At 42.0% G+C, this 24258-nt stretch overlaps 1 protein-coding gene and 1 pseudogene across 6 annotated transcripts in view; both read left to right on the forward strand.

Annotated features, from left to right (window-relative positions):
* Positions 1–9308, forward strand: part of PARP15 (poly(ADP-ribose) polymerase family member 15) — a 58491-nt gene extending 49183 nt beyond the window's left edge. For all 6 annotated transcript variants that reach the window (XM_070406321.1, XM_070406326.1, XM_070406322.1 and 3 more), the window contains 3 exons: positions 3663–3796; positions 6553–6727; positions 7040–9308. In XM_070406321.1, coding sequence (XP_070262422.1) covers positions 3663–3796; positions 6553–6727; positions 7040–7329 — 599 coding nt within the window. In that variant the 3' untranslated portion in view covers positions 7330–9308. The remainder of the gene's footprint in view (positions 1–3662; positions 3797–6552; positions 6728–7039) is intronic.
* A 3618-nt stretch (positions 9309–12926) lies between these two features.
* On the forward strand, positions 12927–13096 carry LOC139003903 (small ribosomal subunit protein uS14-like; annotated as a pseudogene).
* Positions 13097–24258: the final 11162 nt, after the last annotated feature.

Raw genomic sequence — 24258 nt, forward strand, 5'->3', positions numbered from 1 at the left:
TACAGAAAATCTCCTATAATACTTGGGAAAAGTACAAGAACTATGGAACACAATCTCCTGTCAACTAATTATTCTTCTGAGGGACAAAATCATGCCTGGGAAACAGGCATAACAAATGAGCAGAAAGAGAAGAGAAGGGCTGAGAAAGCAGAAAAGGGAAATAGACGTTGAAAATCCAAGCCAATGATCTCATGTTCTTCCTTTTTGTTTGGTATTGACCTTCAGTGCCTCTTGTAGCTATGAACTAGCTGGTCAATACTGGTTTATTGATCATCCACCTCTAGACAAGTTAGCCTGAGAACAGAAGCAGATGCAAGAAAAGAGAGGCCAGGATCATCTGGCTGTACTTCATCATGAACAAACAGATTCCTGCTGTGAAAGTATCTGTATCGACCTGCTCCTCTGATCTAGCCTTCTCCCATTTTGTGACTTCCATATTGCTGTTAAAATAACTAGAAACGTAGCCTCCTCTTGCAACCACTGTTTTTACCCTTTTTTTGAGCACTTACCCAGAAAGCACTGAGTTTTACTGGCAATGAGGCATAACTGTCACCAGCAGCCTTCCGAAACTGAGAATTGTTGTCTGTCAGTAAGAATTTCATTTCTCCTTCCACTTATTTCCTGATAACTATTCTCTTCAATGTGCTGCAACACACAGTACATGTAAGAGCTCCATGCACACACACAAAATAAATAAAAATACTAGTAGATTTGGCAGTAGCAAGTAATAGAAAATCCACTTTAAACTAGCGTAAGCAAAAAATGGAATTCATTGACTCACATTTCTATAAAGTCCAGACATACTTGGCTTCAGGCCCAGTTTGACCCAGTTGCTCATTTGATATCATCTGGACTCTGACTTTCTTTATCTCTCATTCTCTTCTCAGCTGTGTTGTCTTTATTATCAGGCTCCACATAGTGAGAGATGGCTGCTCGCAGCTTCAGGTCCATATCCTTGTATGATCAGGCCCAATAGGAGAGAGAGAATAGCAATATATCTCATCAGGAATATGATGCTTGGGAACAGAAGTACCATTATAAGGCCTGTGATTCCTTCTTGATTGGACCAGCTTAGGTAATCTTTGCAGAATTATACTAACTGGTCAAGCCAGAGTCACAGGCTCTATACTTAAACTGGAGGGGGTCACTGTCTGAAGCAATGGAGAAGGGTTGTCTTCCAAAGGAAATTCAGGATGCTTTTCCCAGAAAAGAATGCCAGACAGTTAAATATAACAAATAATATCTCCTATAGTATCTAGGGATGTATAAATGAACATTTTCTCCCTTTGGTCTTTATAGACGATATTTTTTATTTAAATATAAAAGCAGTAAGTCATTATTAGTAAAGTAAAAAAATAAAGTTAAACTTGTTCTCAAGAATTTAAATTGACATGAAATTTACATAATAAAACAGGAATGTTAAAGAAGGAAGGAAACAAAAAATGACTAAAATAAGCAGATAGGTGATCATATGGTACTTGAGGCAAAAACAAACAACAACAAAACTGCCTCACATAATCTTTGTTGTTATATAATAGGAATAATACTGATAAAATGTCAGATAAAAAGGAAGTTTATTGGCAAAGACAAACTTCAATTTTAGTAAGAATTTATCATATGGACTTCTTTATTTTATTGTTATTTTTAAAAATCCTCACAGGAAGATATGTTTATTGCTTTTAGAGAGAGGGAAATGGACAGAGAGAGAGAGAGAGAGAGAGAGAGAAACATTGATCAGTTGCCTTGTGTACACTTCCCAACCAGGATCGAACCCGAATCCTAGGTATGTGTCCTGACGGGGAATCAAACCCACAACCTTTCAGTGCATGGGACCATACTTCAACCAACTGAGCCACACCAGCCAGGGCTCATATGGACTTCTTTAAAATAGAACTTAAAAGGGATAGCTTTGAGTTTCATTTGAGCAGATGATACATGGTTACTTTCCAATGTATATTAAAACTATTTATTGATTCAGAGAGAATTTATTGAGCACCAACTGTATATCAGACACTAGAGATATATATTTGGGAGTCATGTAAGTGGATGGGAGTTGAAGCCATTGAGCATGAGTTGGATTATCTGTGGAGAGTATAAAAGGTGAAGAGAGTGGACACTGAAGGCAGAGCCAGGATTCTTGGTGTTTAATCCCACCTTCACTCGTGGAGAGGAGGCTGAGGCAGGCGTACAAGGAAAGGTGTAGGAGGGCATTTGTCTTCAACACTGGGAATGGGAAAGGAGAGAGAGGTTTATCTTTTAAAAGAGATTTATAGGGAAAGAGCTCAACAAAGTGCCCAGTACTCTTAAAGAAAGGTGGTTCAGATGTTTTTTTATGAAGCACTGGGCTGTAGAAAAGATCAAGAGTGATCATTTTTTAAGTACAATAACCATGTATTTGTTTATAAAGGACTTGGCATCTCCTAAAGTGCTTTAATGTCTCCTACTTTATTTTAAACTTGTAACAATGTCATGGGGTGGTAGAGAGAACAGATCTTATTATCTCCAGTTTACAGATGAGAAAATGAAGATTTTCATGGCTGGTCACAGGTTGAGGCTTATCAGGTCTTCTGACTCCAAGTGCTGGTAGTTTTCTGCTCTGTAAGCTCTTGGCGTGAAAGGAAGGGAGGGCCCAAAGAAACACTCCCCTTTCTTTCCATCTTGCCTGCTGCATTCAGAAAAACAAAGAACAGGTCCAAGAGGATTCTAGCCCCTAGGACTAGAAATGATTAGGCCAAAAGATCTGGAAGGGGTGGACAGTGGGGGAAAGAAAAGAACTGAATTTGCAGAAACTATACACCCTACCATGGGGAAACTTTTCCAGAAAAAGTCTTTGAAAATGGAATTTGAAAAGATCTCCCAGATTAGGGTGAGATGCTTCACTTTGTCACTAGGATTTCATTACCTGAATGGACTTGGAAAACAGGATGGGAGTGCCCTAGATCCCTCTCCCAGGCCTGGCATATCTTTCACTAAAAATGGGTAAATTGTGGCTTTGTTTGCAAGGAGAAATCCTTTGGTTTTAATCTGTGGCATTGTGGCATTTTCTTCTCTAATACAATCTGTCCATATTTCTATTAGTCATACCACCTCAGGACGCTGATGTCTGTGTAGCTTAGTGTGTTTAAAGTTTCTGGAAGTTATTGGAAAGCAAATGGAAACTTTGAGCATCACCACTTTATGTGAAAGCATTCACTGAGCACTTCTGTTATTTTCTTTAGGTGGTGTTTACTTAGCAAGGAAGATGGGATACAGAACAATGTGTTTTAAATATCTTTAGCAGGATAATCATGTTGCAAAAGAAAAATAGTAAAGAACCACACTAAATAGAACTGATAAAAGTGAAAACACCAATAAATTAGTTTTCATGTTTACATATTAGCTTCTTATGGCATTAATTCCATAGAAATTTCTGGGAAAATTATCATTTCAAGCTATAGTGAATCTAAGTTTATCTAAATATTTTTGCTAAACCATTAATTAACCTATGTCATATTAGTGTCAGAACTGTTCATTTCATCTGTGTTTATCAAATTTAGGATAGTAGAGTGTGTAGCTTCCTCCCACCCCAAAGACTAGGATTAGAAGAATGAGAACAAAGAGCATTAAAAATGCCTAGGTTTTCAGAGATATAGCTCATGTTTCACCCAATGCTAAATTTCCAGATAATATTCCTGAATACCGGTCTGACATGAATCAGCAGCTGTTTCGTATGATCCAGCTACAACCTGGACAGTCAGAATATGACACTGTGAAGAACAAATTCTCTCAGACTTGTCTTTCCTACAGAATAGAGAAGGTAATATTGCATTTTAAAAATGACTTCTTTTAAATATTGAAGAACTAACATGAAAACTATCTTTTTATATAAGACTCTTTCTTCTTTTATACCTTATGTTTTAATTGGACTCATGCAAGTTCCATAGACTTCAAATCTCATGATTCATGCATTCACAATAACAAAGGAGACTCCCAAAAGTTACATATATGTGTTGGGATACTTTCACTTACAATTCAAAAACCCACTGAAACTGATTAGAAAGAAGAAATGTATTGACAATTAATGGAAAGTCCAGAAGCAGGACGGTGATTGGAGCAGTTTGATTTGCTGTTCACAGTGTCAGCCTCGTTTGAAGGCAGGAGTCCCTTCGTGATTATAGGATGGCTGCTGGTGGCAACCAGAGAGTCTCGGCTTCCTCCATTCATATTCTTCAGAAGAGACTCTGTGCTCAGTCCCACAATGAACAGATAAAGAGTACCAGTCTTTGTGTTGAGTGGACCACTCCAACCAGTCCGGGTTGGGGAAGTTACTATATACTGATTGCCTTAGACCTGGGCTATTGGAACCCATCATGAGATTTATTTAACCCAATTGGGCTCCATTCTAGAACTATAAGGAGGGCCAACTTCACCCAAACCAGAAGTTGCTCCATAATGGGGATGAAGTGGAATAGATGTTCAGAGATTCTACAATGTCCATTCACTATGCTGCATAAAAATAGTAGCCAGTGAAGTGTAGGAGTTTATTAGAAGGTCCTTATCATACCATAGGTATCAGAGCAGGGTGTGACAGCCTAGTAATTTAAAATCTAGCTGGTTCTTCCATAAAACTGTGTACTTAACTACATTAGAGCACTTATGAAATTGTGCTTTAGTAACTTAGCACATGCCTGGCTCCCCTGTTTGACTACGGACTTTGTAAGGTAGGAATCACCTCCTACTCATCTCTGCATTCCCGTACTTAGTATATTGTGGGACACAATACCTATGGAAGGAATGAGTAAAAGTTCCTGAGAAAGAAGAACCAGTAAAGAGAGATTGTGGAAGGGACATATTTAAAGGAGGAGATGCTTCATTATGTTCAAAGCTGTTGAGAGTACTGGAACCTCGCTTTAATTTGTTTACCCAATTTCTGTAACGTTCTTGGCTCTTGTCCTTCTATCATACCCATTTTGAAAAACACCAACTTTGGATTAATTCTATAACCTACCTTCTCTCCTGCTGCTGCTAAGTAAAATCATTACTAATTCATGATCTCCAACCTTAGTTGGACCCTTCAGGTACCTGGAATCCTCCCTTGCTTCCTCCAGTCAACCTCCTCATGCATTTCCTATTCTAAATCTTCATCATGAGGCTTTTAACTTTCCCTCTGCCTTTATCACTTGGCTTCCCCTAAATATCTGCTACAGTTGTCCACTCCCTTCTTCTTTGATCCTTCTTTTGTCTTTCTTTCCAGAACACCATTTGCTCAGATTTCCTACTCTCCCCCGAGACGTAGATTATCTGGATCTCTTTCTGATGCTTTCCTACTCTGTGTATGTTCTCCTAATCCATCCCTTCTCACAGTGAGGGGTGGTGATCTGTTTTCTTGTCTTTCTCTCCCTCTAGACTGAAAGTGTTTTAAGGGCAGAGACCCAACACAGTGCTTGATTCATACTAGATGTTCAATAGATGATTAGTGAACTAAATTCATTTTCTAGAAGGAATGAGAACCAACAGAGAATGATTTCCTGAAAAAAAGTTAAAGGACAAAGTTCCAAGGAGAGGATGGTTCATGGTTTAAAATGCTGTTGATATCTCTGGAAAGAAATAGTCATTAAATTAGGCAGTTATGAGGTGATCTGTGACCATAATTGGAGCAATGAAGAAAGAATATGATTGGGAGATCAGAAGGAATTATGGAAATAATTATTAAATGATTACAAATGAGTAGGTGTTTGAATGTCAATAAATTTCTAGGAATTCCAGGTAAACATTTTAATATAAATTTTAAGTTCTTTTATGTAAAATAGATACCAATAATAAGTAGTATTATAACATACAGATGCTTTTAGGCTGCCCCTTTTCTAAAAATAACTACTGTTAAAGAAAATTTGTAACTTCCACGGCTGAAAGTCTTTTGAAAAGAAAGGGCTTTTTGGGTCATTGCTACCAAGAAAAATGACCAGGTCCTGAGGTGTGAAGTCTAAACCTCCTGCAGCAGTGCCAGGTGGAAAATATAGCAGGCTCACCCTCCTGGAGTCACCGAGGATTTTGCATCAAGTAGGGGGAAGAAGATGTAAGTACTAGTTTGAAAGAGTGTACATTGGCTGTAGGTAGAGAAAGAGTGTGGGGAAAGATGAAGCCGGACTAGTTCTGAGATAGGCACAGAGTTGGTCAGGCAGAGTGTCTGCTCATTCAGATTCATGGTGAGCAACAATCTGGAAAGTAAATGTGTAAATAAGAAGCTGAGGCTCCTGGGGATTGGTGGTGCCTGGCTATTCTCTCCTTTAGATAATCTCAGCAATGGCCGCTTAGAAGTGAATTCACAGTCCAACATATACTCAGGAATGAGAGCAATCTTGTTAGCTGTTTGGTCTTCCACAGACCAGCCCATTGTAATTCAGTTTAGAACATCTCAGAATTTTTCTCTCTTGTCAGTACCCACTCTAAATTTGCTGTTTATTTGCATTTTCTTCTCCTTCTCCTCCTCCTCTATATTGCTTAAAGGCCGCAGCAAACACTACATTGAGCTTTATGGTCATATTCAAATGTTTTGCTCTTTGTCATTTGTAGATTGAGAAGATACAGAATGAATTTCTCTGGCAGAGCTACCAGATAAAGAAAAAGCACATGGACATCAAGAATGGCCATATAGATAATGAGAAAATCCTCTTCCATGGGACAGATGCACACTCTGTGCCACACGTCAATCAGCATGGCTTTAATCGCAGTTATGCTGGGAAGAATGGTAAGGAAGCAAGTAATCTTACTGATCAGAACGAGGTGAATGGATGTTCTAATGTTGACTATTCATACCCAAGCAGTGTAGCCCTAGATGGCAGCCATACTGTCATTGTCAGGATAGAGCTCATTCTGTTTCACCCAAAAGGAGACTGGCAACCTTTCTAGGACAAATGAAGGGAATTTTAGAAATGATAAAAAGTGGCTGTGGTGACCAAGAGCTGCATTAAAATTTTATTTAATTTTTAGGTTTGGGTATGGTTCTGTACACTATGATAATTTTATGTTCTTATGAAGGGTTTTGTCTTTCTCTCTGCAGCTGTAGCCTATGGAAAAGGAACTTATTTTGCTGTTGATGCCAGTTATTCCGCTGATGATAAATACTCCAGACCAGACAGCAATGGGAGGAAACATATTTATGTTGTACGAGTACTTACAGGAGTCTACACACTTGGACGTGAAGGAATAGTTACACCTCCACCAAAGAACCCTTACAATTCCATAGATCTGTTTGACTCTGTCACAGATGATATACAACATCCAAATTTATTTGTGGTATTCTTTGATAATCAAGCTTACCCAGAATATCTTATAACTTTCAGATGTTAAAACATGGGATTAAAAAAAACTTTAGAGGTGATTTAGTCATCTATTTATGAGAACAATTCATAGAATTTTTGTCTTTGCCTTTGGTTTGTTTAAACAGATAAAACAAATCTCCATGCTAGGTATTATAATGCTGAAAAAAAGCCTTTTAAAATGCTTTCTTGCAATTTCTAGCATATCTTTCTTCTGAGCATATTGATGGGTAGAAGCTGAGAAATATAAATGACACAATTATAGCCACAACTACAGACACATTTCTTTTTCTTCTATTGGAAAAGAAATAAGATGAATCATTCTAAAGCCAAGTTGTCATTGTTCTTATTGGAATGTGTTAAGACCCCCAACTGTGTTGAGCTAAACCAGACTATTAAATGAATAGGCTGCTATTGTGCAGCTCAGGATTTTGCCTCCTTAAGAAACTCTTATTAGCAATAGAGTGACTGAATCAAAGAATATTATGTCAAATTTGTTGTGAAACAAATCAGGTAAAAATGTGTTGTATTGATATCTAATGCTACATAACAAATTACTGCCAAACTTAGTGTCCTTGTGGGTAAAGAATTCTGGCATGGCTTTACTGAGTTGTTCTGACTTAGGTTTGTCGTGAAGTTGCAGTGAAGTTGAAGGCTGGGGATGCAGTCATCTGAAGGCTTTGCTGGGGCTGGACGATCTGCTTCCAAGGGGAATCACTCTAATAGCTGGCAAGTTTTTACTGGTTGTTGGCAAGGAATCCTCATTTCCTCTCCACATGGGCCTCTCTGCAGGTTGCTTTAGTGTCCTCATGACATGGCAGCTGACTTATTCCACAGTGAGCAACTCAGGAAAGAGAAGGCGGAAACCACCATATCTTTTGTGGCCTAGCCTCTGAAGTCTACTCCCTCCTTTCTACAATATCCTGTTCCATGAATCAGCTCCTTCAATGTGGGAGGTATTAAACAAGGCATGGCCATCAGTAGGCAAGGATGATTGGGGATCATCTTGGAGGTCATATGAATAAGTGAATGAATGACAAATTGATAAAATGTTAGCAGTAAAAAGGGCACTAGAGATCATCTAGTCCAGTGATGGCGAACCTTTTGAGCTCAGTGTGTCAGCATTTTGAAAAACCCTAACTTAACTCTGGTGCCATGTCACATATAGAAATTTTTTGATATTTGCAACCATAGTAAAACAAAGATTTATATTTTTGATATTTATTTTATATATGTAAATGCCATTTAACAAAGAAAAATCAACCAAAAAATGAGTTCACGTGTCACCTCTGACACGTGTGTCATATGTTCGCCATCACTGACACTGTCTCCTCATCTTTCTACCTTCACCATCTGCTAGGGCAAAAAGCCCTCTGGCTCTGCTTGACCACTTACAGTGCGCAGCATCTTGAGAGAACCTATTGTATCCCATTCCAGGACAGCTCTAAGTATCAAAAAACTCTTGCTTATACTGAGTTGAAATCTATTCTTCTGTGTCTATTACCTGCTGATCACTGTCCTACCTACACTGACACAGAACATATCTCATCTCTTTTATAGATGGTGTCCTTTCAGATTCATCCCTTATATTAGAATGAGGTAAATTCTTAAAATATTTAGCAGCATACTTATCTTGAAACATTACTTTTCAAGAGTTGCAGACATTTAAGAAGTATTTATGTTATCATAAATAAAGCACATGCACATTTAAAGAGTACAGAAATACATTTAAAAAATCTTCACCAAACTCCATCACCCATAATTCCAATACTTCGAGGAAACCACTGCCAGTATTCTTATGTATTCCCTTCTAGTTTCTTTATCCACCTTCAAGAAAGTAAAAATTGCATTTTATTCAATCAAAATAACATTTTATTCAATTACCAGTTATACAATATTGTATCTACATTTTTCATTTAACATTACAAGTATTTTTCTCATGTTATTAATTTTTCTGCAAACAATCTTAATGACTGAGTTCTGTACTATATGTATCATTTTCCCCTTACGTGTCATTAAATACCTTATATGTCATTTTAATTGTATTTTAATGTTGTTTTTACATATATGTCATGTCAAAATAGGGTAGTTACATCTCTAGATAAATATATGATTGGAATATGAGTTGCAAAGACCATAATCTACCTTCATTGACATTACTCCCTGGATTTCTTGAAGGAAATATAGTCCTAGAGAACAAAACAATGTTAAATAATGCTCAGATAACTACCTGGGCCTTGGCTCCCAATTCCAGTGTAGAATTCTAATGAGCCAGGTTGGAGTATGGAAGAGCTCCTTTTCCTTAGGTAAGGTAGACTCTTACTTACGATGTAAACTGCTGTCTCCTGTCTCCTTTGGTGCTGTTATTCAAGGACTCCCCAATTTATTTTGCTGTACTCCTACTTCAGCAGTAAAACACAGAAGTCTTGAGTAAAAAAGTCAAAATATCCTTGGGTGAGGGTTAACAACAACAACAACAACAACAACAACAACAGCATGATATTGATTTTTAGAGAGAGAGTGGAAGGAAGGGCCGGGGAGGGAGGAAAGGTGGGAGGGAGGGAGAGAGATAGAGAGAGAGAGAGAGAGAAGAGAGAGGAGAGAGAGAGAAACATTGATGTGCCTCCTGCACATGTCCTAACTGGGGCCAGGGATCAAACCTGCAACCCTTTGATGCTCAGGTCAACACTCTAACCATTGAGCAACACCAGCCAGGGCTATACCTTTGGATTTTTAGGGAGGCTTCATCACATAGGCACGATCAATAATTAAGTCAATTCCAGTCCCTTTTCCCTTTCTGGAGAATAGAGCATGGGGCTGAAAGTTATATAAAAAAAAATTAATAGTTGACCTCAACCAGATTGGAATCTGGAGGGCCTATAGAGGGAACTCTCATTCCTATGTTAGTCAAGAAGCTAAGTAAGAACTCTAGTTATCACAATAGCCTTCTTTTTACCATCCATATAAGACCTTCCTCTTTATTTGTTGTGGTGAATTTGCCATGGCTGCATGTTCTGGGTTGCAGTTCTCTCTTTTTCCTGGAATAAACCCTTGAATATCTAGTTTCTAATTGTGACTTGGTCTCCCTGATGACCAGCCCCCATTTAGGAGCTCACCATGAGTCACCTCATTTGAACAAAAGACATTACCAAACCCAGGAAATTCCAAGTTATTTAAGAACTTTTGTGTCAGGAACTGAGGTCAAATTTTAAAACAAAAGTTGCTCCTAATGCTGTTTTCACTTAAGAAATTACAAGGGTTTTAGGAACTGAGTGCCAGGAATGAGGAACAGAGATCAGTAAATACAGGATGTTCCCCCAAAATTTACTTATGAGCTGATAGCACAAGAGATGTTTCTTGCTTTTCAGATTTAACCCATTGGAATGAATAATTATTCAACATGTGTATATAGTATTTTTTGGATACCCTGTATTTTCCATTATCTCATATGAATCTTGGTTTTCACCACAACTATTAGTAAACATAGGAAGGGAATCTTGTAATTAGAGTGAATAACAATGTTAAAAGATGTTTGCTTCATCTCCCTTATTGTTTATATTATTTTTGTAGCCACCACAATTAAATAATCTCCTACTTTATTTTCCTTATCTTGTTTAGAAAGGCATTTTAAACACAGTAATTTATTTCTTTGAAGCCCTTTATTACTTAACTATTGACCTTTTTACCTAAAATTATAATTCTGCTAGAGGTCCGGTGCACAAAATTTGTGCACAGTTGGCGGGGGGGGGGGGGGGGTGTCCCTCAGCCCAGCCTGCACCCTGTCCAATCCAGGACCCCTCAGGGGATGTCTGATTGCCAGTTTACGCCCCATCCCACAGGGGCCTAAACTGGCAGTCAGACATCCCTCTCACAATCTGGCCTGCTGGCTCCTAACCACTTGCGTGCCTGCCAGCCTGATCACCGCCTAACCGCTCCCCTGCCAACCTGATGGCCCCCAACTGCCCTTCCCTGCTGGCCTGAAGGCCCCCAACTGCCCTGTCCTGCCGTCCTGATGGCCCCCAACTGCCCTCCCCTGCCGGCCCAATAGCTCCCAACTGCCTTCCCTGGCCAGCCTGATGGCCCCCAACTGCCCTGCCCTGCAGGCCTGATGGCTCCCAACTGCACTCCCCTGCCAGCCTGATCGCCCCTAATTGCCTCCGCCTCGGCCCCCACCACCATGGCTTTGTCCAGAAGGAAGTCAGATGTCCAGAAGATGTTTGGTTTCCCAGTCTAATTAGCATATTACCCTTTTATTAGTATAGATAACTAAGGCCCATCAAATAAATAACTTTGACTTTTGAGAGGAGTTAGATTGACATGCAGGCAGATAGGGCAGGGGCCAGTAGAAAACAAAGGCAGATGGAACGTTGTCAGGGGCAGACACGGCAATGAGCAAGCCTAACCATAGAAACCAACCTTGCAGAAATAACAATGTTTTTAGACTCAGAGTTGGAGGTATGTGAAACCAGGGAAAGGCTGCAACAATAAGGTGAACTGAGGCGTAGGAATAGGCGTAGTCCAGGTTCGTTGCTAGGCAAGAATAATTGAGGGAATCAATCAGGTGGCCACACGGTTAGATATAGAGTAGGCTTGTAACATATATAATCCCCTAGACCTGTGGTCGGCAAACCACGGCTCACGAGCCACATGCGGCTCTTTGGCCCCTTGAGTGAGGCTCTTCCACAAAATACCACGTGCAGGCACGCACGTACAGTGTGATTGAAACTTCGTGGCCCATGCGCAGAAGTCAGTATTTTGTTGAAGAGCTAGTATTTTGTGGAAGAGCTATGCTCAAGGGGCCAAAGAGCCGCATGTGGCTCGCGAGCCTCGGTTTGCCAAGCCGTAGTTTGCCGACCACTGCCCTAGACTAAAAGGCTTCAGTGGCAACCCATTATTAGGTCCCCTTCCTGTGCAGAGAGTCTGAATATGCTTGCAATACATTTTCCATGCTTTTGCTTAAATCTTCTGGTCTTTGATTTCATTCTTTAGCTTTGTGAGACACGATCCTGGGGGAGAACCTCAGCTCGCCATTCAGGTATCACTTTCACAAAATCTCCCTCCTTGGGTTCATCTTTCTGTCATGCTCTCTTATTGCGGTATACAAAGACCCAGAGGACTACTATTATACAGGTAATGCCTGAGGTTCAGGAAACCACATAAACAAATAATATCTAGAACTTATTTTCTTAAGATTGTTCTTTGCTGCCAGGCAATCGAGGGATTTAAGTTCATCACTATTTTTCTATCAGTAATCAATATAAGACCAACATATTAATAAGGAAAAAGATTGGTGTGCAAATCAGACTAAAAGGCAATAAAAATTCAAGATGTAAATACAATAAAAAATTTGAAATAAAAACAAAAAGAAATAAAACTAGTTTTAGAATATCAAGAAGTGGCATCACTTAGTATTGTCCTAGAGTTAGTAGACCTGGATTTAGTCCAGACTCAAGAACTAATGTGTTACTTGTATAAACTTGGACAAGTCATTTAAACTCTCAGAGCCTTGGTTCTTCATTTTTAAAAGTAAGACAATGATTCCTGCCTTCCTACTTTCCAGGGTTAAATAAGATAATACCAAAATTATATTGAGAAAAACTTTTGCCTCATTGCTACAGAGAGAGCAAGATGGGTCACCAATAACTCTACTGGAGCCTTCTGAGGAAATTTGGCCATGGTTCTCATTTTTACCGCATCTGTTCAAACCGCCATGGTCTGATCTGGAAATATGGCCTCAACATGTGTAGCCAGTGTTTCCATCAGTATGTGAGGACATAGGCGTCATTAAGCTGGACTAAGTGAATTTTCATGAATGGGTCATTCAAGACATCAACCTTATAACAGAAGGCTATCTTTTTGTACATAAAACAACAGCAACCCTTCTAATATATCCTATATAATAAAACCCTAATATGCAAATCGATCAAATGGCAGGACAACTGGTGGAACGACCGGTCACTATGATGAGCACTGACCACCAGGGGGCAGACGCTCAATGCAGGAGCTGCCCCCTGCTGGTCAGTGCGCTCCCACAGTGGGAACGCTGCTCAGCCAGAAGCTTGGCTCATGGCTGGCAAGCACAGTGGTGGCGGCGGGAGCCTCTCCCCCCTCCGCTGTAGGTGGGTGGTAAGGAGTGAGAGGTCCCAGACTGCAAGAGCCCTGGACTGCGAGAGGGCGCAGGCTGGGCTGAAGGAATCCCCCCAGTGCAGGAATTTCATGCATCAGGCCTCTGCTATATATATAAAAATAGCACAAATGACAGAGGCAAAGATAAATACATTTAACTTCATTAACATTTTTAAAATTGGGTTCAGGGTTAAGATTGAACATATGCATCTAATTTTGCTTCCTCCTCAAATCCTAGGAAAGAAATTTAAAAGAATACACAAGTCTTTAAGAACAGTGAGAATAGGAGATGATAGCAAACGCATTTTAGAAGCTAGAAAGCAGATGGGTCTATGATAATGCCTACAGATACTTTAACCTTAAGCTAGAAAGTGGGAAGAAAGCCAAGAACCAACCTGCTTTACCCTCAAAAGGCTCAGGAACTGATAACATGCGTGCCTCTGGAGCTAACAGTGAAGCAGAGAGGAAGGGCAGGTGCTAAAATGATAGAAAGAAAACCATTTAAGAACATTTAAACCCCTAGATACTCTCCTCACCCTCCTTGCTCAGGACAACCCCTCACCAACCCCAGTGGAACTCTGGAGGCTATTTTCCATAGAAGGTAAAATAGAGGCTCTCTAAGCAGGATACCAGGCACAGGCGAGATCCTGGGTGCTGTAGCAAAAAGAGGAGAGTCAGTGGCCAAATGTATACTAAATCCTAAATCCTGAGATGATCCTTCCCAAAGCCCCCTTTCCCATTTTGCTCCCCAAATAGTAGCAGACGTTTACTCTCCAAACAAGAGGTTGGAAATTGCGACTATGGACCTGTCCAGATCAAGAGAAAATTTTACTTAAAGATACTGACAATAGAGGTTCCCCAATACAGTCCACTGAAGCACCTACAGTGAAAAAGTAAATAAGCCCCATTCACTAGCTCAGAGCTTTCCAAATGCTGCTTAGACTTCTGAGAACAGACAACCAAAGTCTATCAGACATTCAAGGAATGCCTCTAACTCAGAACATAAAGGTTAAAGAAAAACTACTATTGGAAAGAAAATTCTATAAGAAAGGAACATTTAAGAAGAAAACAAGGGGGATTGAAGTTAAGAAGTATAATAGAAATGGAAAAAAAGATAAAATTGAGGAAATTTCAGAAAGTAAAAACTAAAATGAAAAATAGAAAACAAAGATAAAACTAGAAGACCAGTTCAAAGGGCCCAATGTTTAATTGATAGTAATTCCAGAAACAAAGAGATCAGGAACCAGAGAACTTAACAATGAAATCATTCAAGAAAACATCTCCAAACTAAAGGACAGGGATTTCCAGATGAATGCCTTAGTGCTCAGTACAATAGGGGGGAAAAAAAGGAAGAAGAAGAAGAAGAAGAAAAAAAGAGCAATCCCAGGGCATATCATGGGGAAATTTCAAAATCACTGAGAACAAAATTTTAGAGGGAAGAAAATTAAAAAAGGATGAAGAATCAGAATGGTTTCAGATTTCTCAACATCAACACTGGAAGCTTAAAAAAAAATGGAGCAAATGTTTTCAAATTTCCAATACAAAGGAATTTCTAACTTTTAATATTGGCAGGAGCCTTCTGATCATTGTAGACTGTAATTCAGGAGAAAATACGAGTCTGTCCAAATAAAAGACATTCTTCCATATTTACATGTGTTTGATATGTTTAGAGTAGCTCTGGAAAGATACATAAGAAGCAATAATATAAAAATTATAAGTGCACATATCCTTGACCTAGCAATCCCACTGCTAGGAATTTGTCATACAGATAAAAGTGAGGAATAATCTATTGCAAGGCTATTTGTTGCAGCATCATAGTATTTTTTGCATTGTATTCCCTTCCAACAGGGCAACTAGCTAGCTAGATGCAGTGGAGGGAGACTCTTTGCTGCATACTTTCATGCCTTTGAATTTCATAGGTGTTATTACCTATTTAAAAACAAACACTATCCCTTAATCTTTTAAAGGAATTAGAGGAATGGCCTTCATGGCCCTCTCCACCTCCACCTGCACATCCTAATTCTGAAATGCTTAATTCTTCATTAATGGAATCACCTGTGCAAAAAGCCATCAGAGAAGGATTGAGGGAAATGCCGGTGGAAGAAAGGCTTGCTTTCCCTATCATAGAGGTAGCTGACCCACAGCTACCAAATCAGATAATAAGACAGCATGTAAAAATTGACTTTAAGCCGAAACCGGTTTGGCTCAGTGGATGGAGCGTCGGCTTGTGGACTGGGGGGTCCCGGGTTCGATTCCGGTCAAGGGCGTGTGCCTGGGTTGCGGGCACATCCCTAGTAGATGTGCAGGAGGCAGCTGATCGATGTTTCTCTCTCATCGATGTTTCTGGCTCTCTGTCTCTCTCCCTTCCTCTCTGTAAAAAATCAATAAAATATATTTAAAAAAAAAAAAAAAAAAAAAAAAAAAAAAAAAAAAAAATTGACTTTAAAATGATAAAGGCCTTACGTGGAAGTGTAGTCCAAAATGGTCCAACAGCTAACTCCTTTTACAGGAGAAATTATGAATAATATTTCTGAAACTTTCTTAATTCCTCACGATTGGTATTCTCTAGCATGTGCAACTCTGGATGGAGGAGATTATTTACTATGGAAGGGAGAATTCTTGGAGAAATGCCAGGAGCAAGCCCATATAAACCACGGGCTGAATGCTCAAATAACTTATGAAATGCTAGCAGGACTGGGACAATACAATGACGTGCGAACCCAGTTGAATTATGTGCAACTGGCATATGAGCAAATTAGAGCTTGTGGAAGGAAAGCTTGGTGGACTTTACCAGCAAAAGGGGACTCTGAGGGAGTTTTTAGTAAATGTATACAGGGGCCTTTAGAATCATTTTCTGATTTTGTGGCTCGTCTCACTGGAGCAGTGAGACGACAGATTCAACATGAGATAGCAGGAGACATTTTAATTCAGCAATTAGCTTATGAAAACGCCAATGATGATTGTAAGAAATGCCTGATACCTCTGAAAAAAGGTAGTACCATTACAGAAATGATTCGAGCATGTCAGAATGTGGGGTCAGGTACTTTTCAAGCGAACTTACTCGCTGCCGCTGCAACCATAGAAAATAAAAGGTGTTATAACTGTGGAAAACCAGGACATTTTAGAATCGAATGCAGGCAACTCAAGGAGGCGCTCTAGGGAAAGGCGCGAACTTCCTGCCTCCTGAGCCGATCAACACAGATCCAACCTCTCAGGGTCCTAGGTGCCAGAAGGGCTACCATTGGGCCAGCCATTGTAAATTGAAATTTCATAAAAATAGGCGGCCGTTAGATAAAAACACAGGGTATGGCCAACCGCAGGGAAACGGCCAGAGGGGCCACCCCCAGCCCCGTCAATAAAAGGGGAGATCTGCCCTGCAAAGCCCACAGTGGACTCTGATTCGGGCCACTCCAGGGAGCTCAGACCTAGATCTTAACAGTACTATAACGGTCACTTTGACCCCCGATATGGCTCGGCAAGCTGTTCCTACAGGAATCTGGGGACCTGTGCCACCAGGAACTTTAGGATTGATTTTAGGGAGGAGTGGAAACACTCTGAAAGGATTAACTGTTTTGCCTGGAGTCATAGATTCAGACTATGAGAGAGAAAAGAGACAAGAGACAATTTGGAAATGTTGGGGAGCCAAGCAGGCAAGTCCAACTCAAGGAGAGGAACTTCCACAGATACTCAGGCTGCTCCAACCTTTTATTTGATCTGGGGTAGCACTAGGGTAAGGAGGTTTGTCTGGGGTAGCCCTAGGGAAAGGAGGTTTCAATGACATACAGATACTATCATGATTAAAGGTAGGGAGGTTGCTTCAGCTATTTACATGAATAAAGGTAGGGAGGTTGCTTCAGCTACCATTGTCTAGATTAACTGGGTGGTGCACAGCCCTGACCTTTGCTAGGGTTTCAAGGTTACTAACTTTTGGGGGTCTCTGTCTATACTCAGCTAGTGAAGACAATAAATGGACTTCGGCATCAACCCAGTGAGAAAACATACAAATCATGAATAATATATATTTGTAACTCTGAGATGATGGCATTTGGATAAAATCCAATTGCCATATCTCAAATGGGCCCAAAGGAAGTGGGAAATGTCCTTGGGATCCATGGAGTGATTTTCCTGGGTTATATTTTGGACAGATAGAGCATTTGCTATACACTTTATGAGCCACTATAGGAGAAGGTTTCCAGTAATATTGTTAATCCATGAAATCATCTTTTCAGGACCCCAGTGTGTTAGCTCATGTACATGCTGAAGTACAGGAAGTTGGGCTCCTACAGGTAAAATAGGTTTCTGATTGGGTCCAACCCATATCTGTCTGTCTGGGTCAAAAGTTCCCCCTTTTTGTTGCCATATTCTCTTTTCGTCTTCCGTGGCTATGTGTTGAAACTGTAAAAGAAAATCTTTTATTAATTTAATAGGAAGTAAAGAACATTCTTGGGTCTGGATAGCTTGACTATTCAATGCTGCCTGTTTAGCTGCAGCATCAGCAAAATGATTTCCTTTTGCTTCCATGGTGGTGGCTTTAGAATGCCCTGGGATTTTTATAATTGCCAATTGTTTTGGTTGCTGTATGGCATCTAAAAATTCTGCAACCAGTTTTCCATTTTTTATGGGCTGCCCAGAGGAAGTCAAGAAGCCTCGCTGCTTCCATAACATTCCAAAGTCATGAGCTACACCAAATGCATAGTGACTATCTGTGTAAATATTAGCTACTTGTCCTTTGGCCAATTGACAAGCCCGAGTTACAGCAATGAGTTCGGCTTGCTGAGCAGATCTGATTTCAGGCAGATAAGAACTTTCAATTATATCCACCATGGAAGTTATTGCATATCCAGCTCGGAAATGTCCTTGTTCATCCTTTAGATAAGATCCATCTGTGAACCAAGTTAAGTCAGCATTATCAATAAGAGTTTCCTATAAGTCATTCCTAGGAGTAAGAAGGTGGTCAGTAAGTAAAACACAATTGTGGGTGTCTCCATCCTGTAAAGAGGGTAACAATGTGGCAGGGTTAAGGCGATTACACCTATTATGGGTTGGCTCAGCGAGATAAACCACCGACTCAGAATTTAAATTTAAGAGCCTTTATTAAGCTGGCCAGCTGACCACAGCCCGCACCTTCCCCCTCTGGGAAGGTTTGCAGCATGAGGCAGAGACCAAGTGTGCACTATGATCTTTTATAGCAAAACAGTGTTAAAAAAATACAAAGCATTTCATTAGCTGTTCCTTAGAAGTTCACAGAAAGTTCATAAGCACAAAGGGGAGGTAAACGGAGTCACACCTGGCTGGAGCATATCATAACACATTGTTTTTCTAAGACAATCTAGCAATTTTTCTCTGCCATATTCCCTAACCCTGCCATGGTCCCTAACCCTGACACAATCCTTCTCCATACGTCAGTCCCTCCTCCCAGCACATTCAGTTTCTCATGTTTCATTTCCTCCCCTTAGCACATTCTGTAACATTCTGTAACCCTTCCATGGCTCAGTCCCACCCCCTGTAACAATCTGTGTAAGGCAGAGGAGAGCTGCTGAATCATCAAGAACTGGAGAGGCTCAGCCTCCACAGAGGAAGACACTTGGGGAAGGAGAGCTGGCTCCTGAGCCACTTTACCCGGGGTCATTCGCTGATTCTGGGCATGGCCAGAGGCTCATCATTCCGGACCTTGGGGAGTCTATCAGATTCTGGGGCTGCAAGAGACTGGAGTTTCAAAATAGAAACAGAAAACCACTGAAAGAAGAACAGAGCCTTCAGAAATCTTGTGAAACAGATTAGAATTACTGGATTTACCAGCAGGATTTCTGCTGAAAATCCTGAAGAGACAGGAGTAAAATCGAGTTAGACTGAGCCTTACCAGGGCTGCACTTAGCTTCAACTCAGCCTGGTTCATTATTAGATTCAGGTGACCAGCCTCAATTGAAGTATAGTAACCTCCATCTTGGGTAAAAACTGCTGTTTAAAATGTTAACCCTGCTATTCTGGCTTCTGTAAACATTTGCTCCCTTAAATAATAGGGAAAATAAGACTACTCCCCATTCCAGAGAGGCCATAAAATATGCCCCAGACAGAGTTGTCAGTGCTGACAACAGGCCAGGCCTTGAGATATGGTCTCATGGCCCTGTCTCAGCAAACAGGACCTTTTCTCAGAAAGTCCGGAAGTCTCATTCCAAATTTGGAAAACAAAGAGCTGAAAAACATATAAATTGAAAAGACTTCCACCATATTGGGCCCCAGAATTTGAGAAGCAAGAGTTCCTCTGGGCCTGCTAGCGAAAATGAACAGGACTCCAAATAAATTTGGCTTATTGATTAAGGTGTCTTCTGGCTTACAATATAACACAATGAGAAAGAAGATGCTTTATAAAATTAAAATGTAATGTAGTTTCAAATTGAAATTAATGTAATTTTTACTTTATATGGGAACATAAATGAACAAAAACATCAAACAGTATTCCTGATTCAAAAGAATTTTTTCTAGCAGTCATTAAAATGTACTGGTAACCAATTTGAGATCCTTGGCATAGAAGAATATCAATAATGGGAATATTAAAAAAAGACCTACACATTTCATCATATTCTCTAAAAGATTTCAGGTGAATTAAATATTAAATACTTAAAAATCAAAAGAAATGCACTCCCACCTATGTGAATAGACTATCACAAGGGGAAATCACTTTTTCACTCTTGATGGAATAGAAATAAAAAAGATGGAAGGATTCATGACTTAGATAGTTTTACCTCTGATGTAATGAATACCGATAAAGCTGAGATTTAAAAATTTAGAAGGATGGAAGAAGTGTTTGTATATAAACACAAAAATTCAATAACTTAAAAGTATAAATAATTAAAAGAGTTCATACAAGAAGAAACATGATTTTAAATCATGACTTTTTAAACTTTTATTCAAACTTGTCAGTAAAATAACTTCAAATTAAACCTACCTGGAAGTTTCATTCTGTAGCTAAGAAAGAATTAGAAAAAGTTTTAAAAAGTGATAAAATCGCCAGCCTGCAAGGGTCCAGAAAGCACACATGCTCACATATTAATGATAGCAATGTAAAGGGAGCCAGCTTTTCTGTGGGGCAAAATGGTACTTTATTGAAAAAAAATCATAAATATGCCTAATCCCTGACCAAGTAATAAAACTTTTCGTGAGGTAATAATCTACACTAATAAAAGAGAAACATGGTAATTAGCGTACGACCGCTACCCTTTTCATTGGCTAATCAGTGAGTATATGCAAATTAACTGTCAGCCAAGATGGCGGCCGGCAGCCATGCACTGAAGCGAGCAGGGAGGCTTGCTTGCTGCGGACTCCAACGTTCCCCGCCTCACTTGGCTCTACCCTGTCACACACAGAGCAAGGCCCGTGGAGGGGGATTGTGGCGCCATCCTCTATCACCCACAGAGCAGGGCTGATCAGGGGGATGGGGCGCCACCTCAGCTGCAAGTCTAAGCAACTATGTACTATGTTGCAAATAAGAAGGTAAACAAAACCCCAGAAACCAGCCGGACTGAAACCCAGCCAGACCGAAACTTTGTATCCATGTTTTCAGCAGCGAGGCCTCAGAGCTAAAGCTAGCCCAGAATAAAAAAAAAAAAAAAAAGAAGAAGAAAACAAGGAGAGGTTGGGAGCTTCAGTCACTCGCCAGCCGGAAAACAGCCCTCAGCCCCTCACCCAGACTGGCCAGGCACCCCAGTGGGGACCCCCACCCTGATCCAGGACACCCTTCAGGGCAAACCAGCCAGCCCCCACCTGTGTAACAGGCCTCTATTCTATATAGTAAAAGGGTAATATGTCTCCTGGCACTGGGATCAGCGTGACAGGGGGCAGCGCCCAAACCCCCTGATCGCCCTGTGGCTCTGTGTGTGACAGGGGGCGGGGCCACAACCCCCCTATCCGCCCTGCTCTGTTCATGACAGGGGAAGGCGCCCCAACCCCCTGATCAGCCCTGCTCTGTGCCTGATAGGGGGGAGCTCCCCAATCCCCTGATTGCCCTGGGGCTCTGTGTGTGACAGGGTGCGGCGCCCCAACCCCCCCGCCCCCCGCCCCCACAGGCCCTGCTCTGTGTGTGACAGGGTAGAGCCATAACCTCTCCATCGGCCCTGCCCCGAGTGTGACAGTGGTGGTGCCCCATCCCCCTGATCGACCCTGCTCTGTGGGTGATAGAGGATGGCGCCCCAATCCCCCTCCATGGGCCTTGCTCTGTGTGTGACAGGGTAGAGCCATAACCTCCCCATTGGCCCTGCCCTGAGTGTGACAGGGTGCAGCGCCCCAACCCCCTGATCCGCCCTGCTCTGTGTGTGACAGGGGGCGGTGCCCCAACTCCCCTATCGGCCCTACTCTGTGAGTGACAGGGGGGAGCTCCTCAACCCCCTGATCGGCCCTGCTCTGTGCATGACAGGGGGGAGCTCCCCAACCCTGTGATGGGCGCTGATCTGTGTGTGACAGGGTACGGAGCCCCAACCCCCCTGATGGGCCCTGCTCTGTGAGTGACAGGGGGCAGCGCCCCAACCCCCTGATTGGCCCCGCTCTGTGAGTGACAGGGGGCAGCACCCCAACCCCCTGATTGGCCCCGCTCTGTGAGTGACAGGGGGCAGCACCCCAACCCCCTGATTGGCCCTGCTCTGTGAGTGACAGGGGGCAGTGCCCCAACCCCCTGATCTGCCCTGCTCTGTGCTTGATAGGGGGGAGCTCCCCAATCCCCTGATTGCCCTGCAGCTCTGTGTTTGACAGGGGGGAGCTCCCCAACCCCCTGATCGGCCCTGCTCTGTGTGTGACAGGGTGCGGCGCCCCAACCCTCCCCCCCCCCACGGGCCCTGCTCTATGCCTTATAGGGGGGAGCTCCCCAATCCCCTGATTGCCTTGCGACTCTGTGTGTGACAGGGTGCAGCACACCAACCCCCTGATCGGCCCTGCTCTGTGCGTGACAGGGGGTGGCGCCGCAACCTCCCCATCGACCCTGCCTTGAGTGTGACAGGGGGCGGTGCCCCAACCCCCCAATCGGCCCTACCCTGAGCGTGACTGAGGGTGGCATCGCAACCTCCTGATCCGCCCTGCTCTGTGCATGACGGGGCAGTGCCCCAACTCCCCAATCGGCCCTGCTCTGAGCCTGACCAGGGGCTGCACTTAGGGATTGGGCGTGCCCTCTGCCACCCGGGAGCAGGCCTAAGCCAGCAGGTCGTTATCTCCCAAGGGGTCCCAGACTGCTAGAGGGCACAGGCTGGGCTGGGGGACCCCCCTCCCCCCGCCCCCCGAGTGCACAAATTTTTGTGCACCGGGCCTCTAGTGTTTAATAAAAAAGTATACACGTATCTGAGTCACAGCACCAAAAAAAAAAAATATACATATACAATGTTTACTTTTATGCCAGTAAAACACCGGAAGAAAGCTAAGATTCCAACATTACAGAAATATAAAAGCTAACTGTGGTGTACCAAAATGATATACTCTAATGATATAGTAAACATCATTAAAGTAAAGATGATTGAGGAAATAGAAAACATTTGGTTAAATCACATTACAGGAAAGGAAGAATACCAAATTGTGTGTACACACCCATAATAACTATAAAAGGACCATGAATATGTATGGGCAGAGATATAGAGAATGTTGCTAGTTGGACTAAGAGCAACAAGACTTGTAGTGAGTTATTCTGTAAAGGTGTTAAAATTATGTTTTTAGAGAATTTAATATTGCTATAATGAGAGCATGATTTTCTTTGCAGGGCATAAGACTGGCTCTATCCTATCCTATCTAATAATAGACAAACATGGTAATGAACTATACCTCCGTTACGCTTCCCATTGGCTAATCACGGTGATATGCAAATTAACTGCCAACCTGTTGGGGTCCAACCCCAGCAGGTCCAGGAGTCCCCAAAGGTGTGGACGGAGTCGGCGAAGAAGGAATGACACTGAGACAGCCTTCAGTTGATCAGCAGCCTAGTCAGGACCTCTAGCCTGGATCTCCAGCCAAAGTTCTGGTTAGGATCTGATGAGGATCTGATGTTTATTGTCTTGTTACATCTGTATTTATACCAGTTGATTTTAATCCTGTCAATTTCTATTGCAAAGGTTAGGGTGTTTCTTATCTCTATTCCAGGGAGTAAAGATTATGTAGCTTAAGCGTGATTGTTCGTAGTTAAGTGATTGACCACCCGCCTGGCACTTAGTTAAGGGGTTTTATTCCCTCCCTAACTTCAGGGAAAAATCCCCAGCTGGGGAAACAACCTTTCTCAGAGAGGTGACCTTGGTTAAAACACATGGCGCTAAGGAGAGCAAACATATTAAGAACAATATGCTATATATGCCAGGTCCCTTGAAACATATGGTGTGCAGATGTTTCTTTCCTGCAGCGACTGTGTCAAGCAGCAAGGATGGACCGGTTCCCAGCACCAACCAAGATGGCGGCCGGCAGCCATGCAGCTGAAGCAAACATGAGGTTTGGTTGCCCTGGTGATGGAGGAAGCCAAGGTTCTCCACCTGCAAACCCCAGATACCTGCTTTCAGCCAGCTGGCCTCGGAGCTGGAGCTGCAACAAAGTTTCAATTACAGAAGGTAAATAAATCCCAGAATAAAAAAAAAAAGGAGAGACTGGGAGCTTCAGTTGCAGGCTTGGCTCGCCTGAAAACAGCCCTCAGCCCCTCATCCAGGCTGGCCAGGCACCCCAGTGGGGACCCCCACCCTGAAGGGGGTGCGGGCAGCCTGAAAAAGCCATCAGCCCCTCATCCAGGCTGGTCAGGCACCCCAGTGGGGACCCCCACCCTGAAGGGGATGCGGGCAATCTGAAAACAGCCATCAGCCCCTCATCCAGGCTGACCAGGCAC

The sequence above is a fragment of the Myotis yumanensis genome, unplaced genomic scaffold (genome assembly GCF_028538775.1).
Source record: "Myotis yumanensis isolate MYYU_CA2020_CCGP unplaced genomic scaffold, mMyoYum1.0.hap1 SCAF_2, whole genome shotgun sequence".
Lineage (NCBI taxonomy): Eukaryota > Metazoa > Chordata > Mammalia > Chiroptera > Vespertilionidae > Myotis > Myotis yumanensis.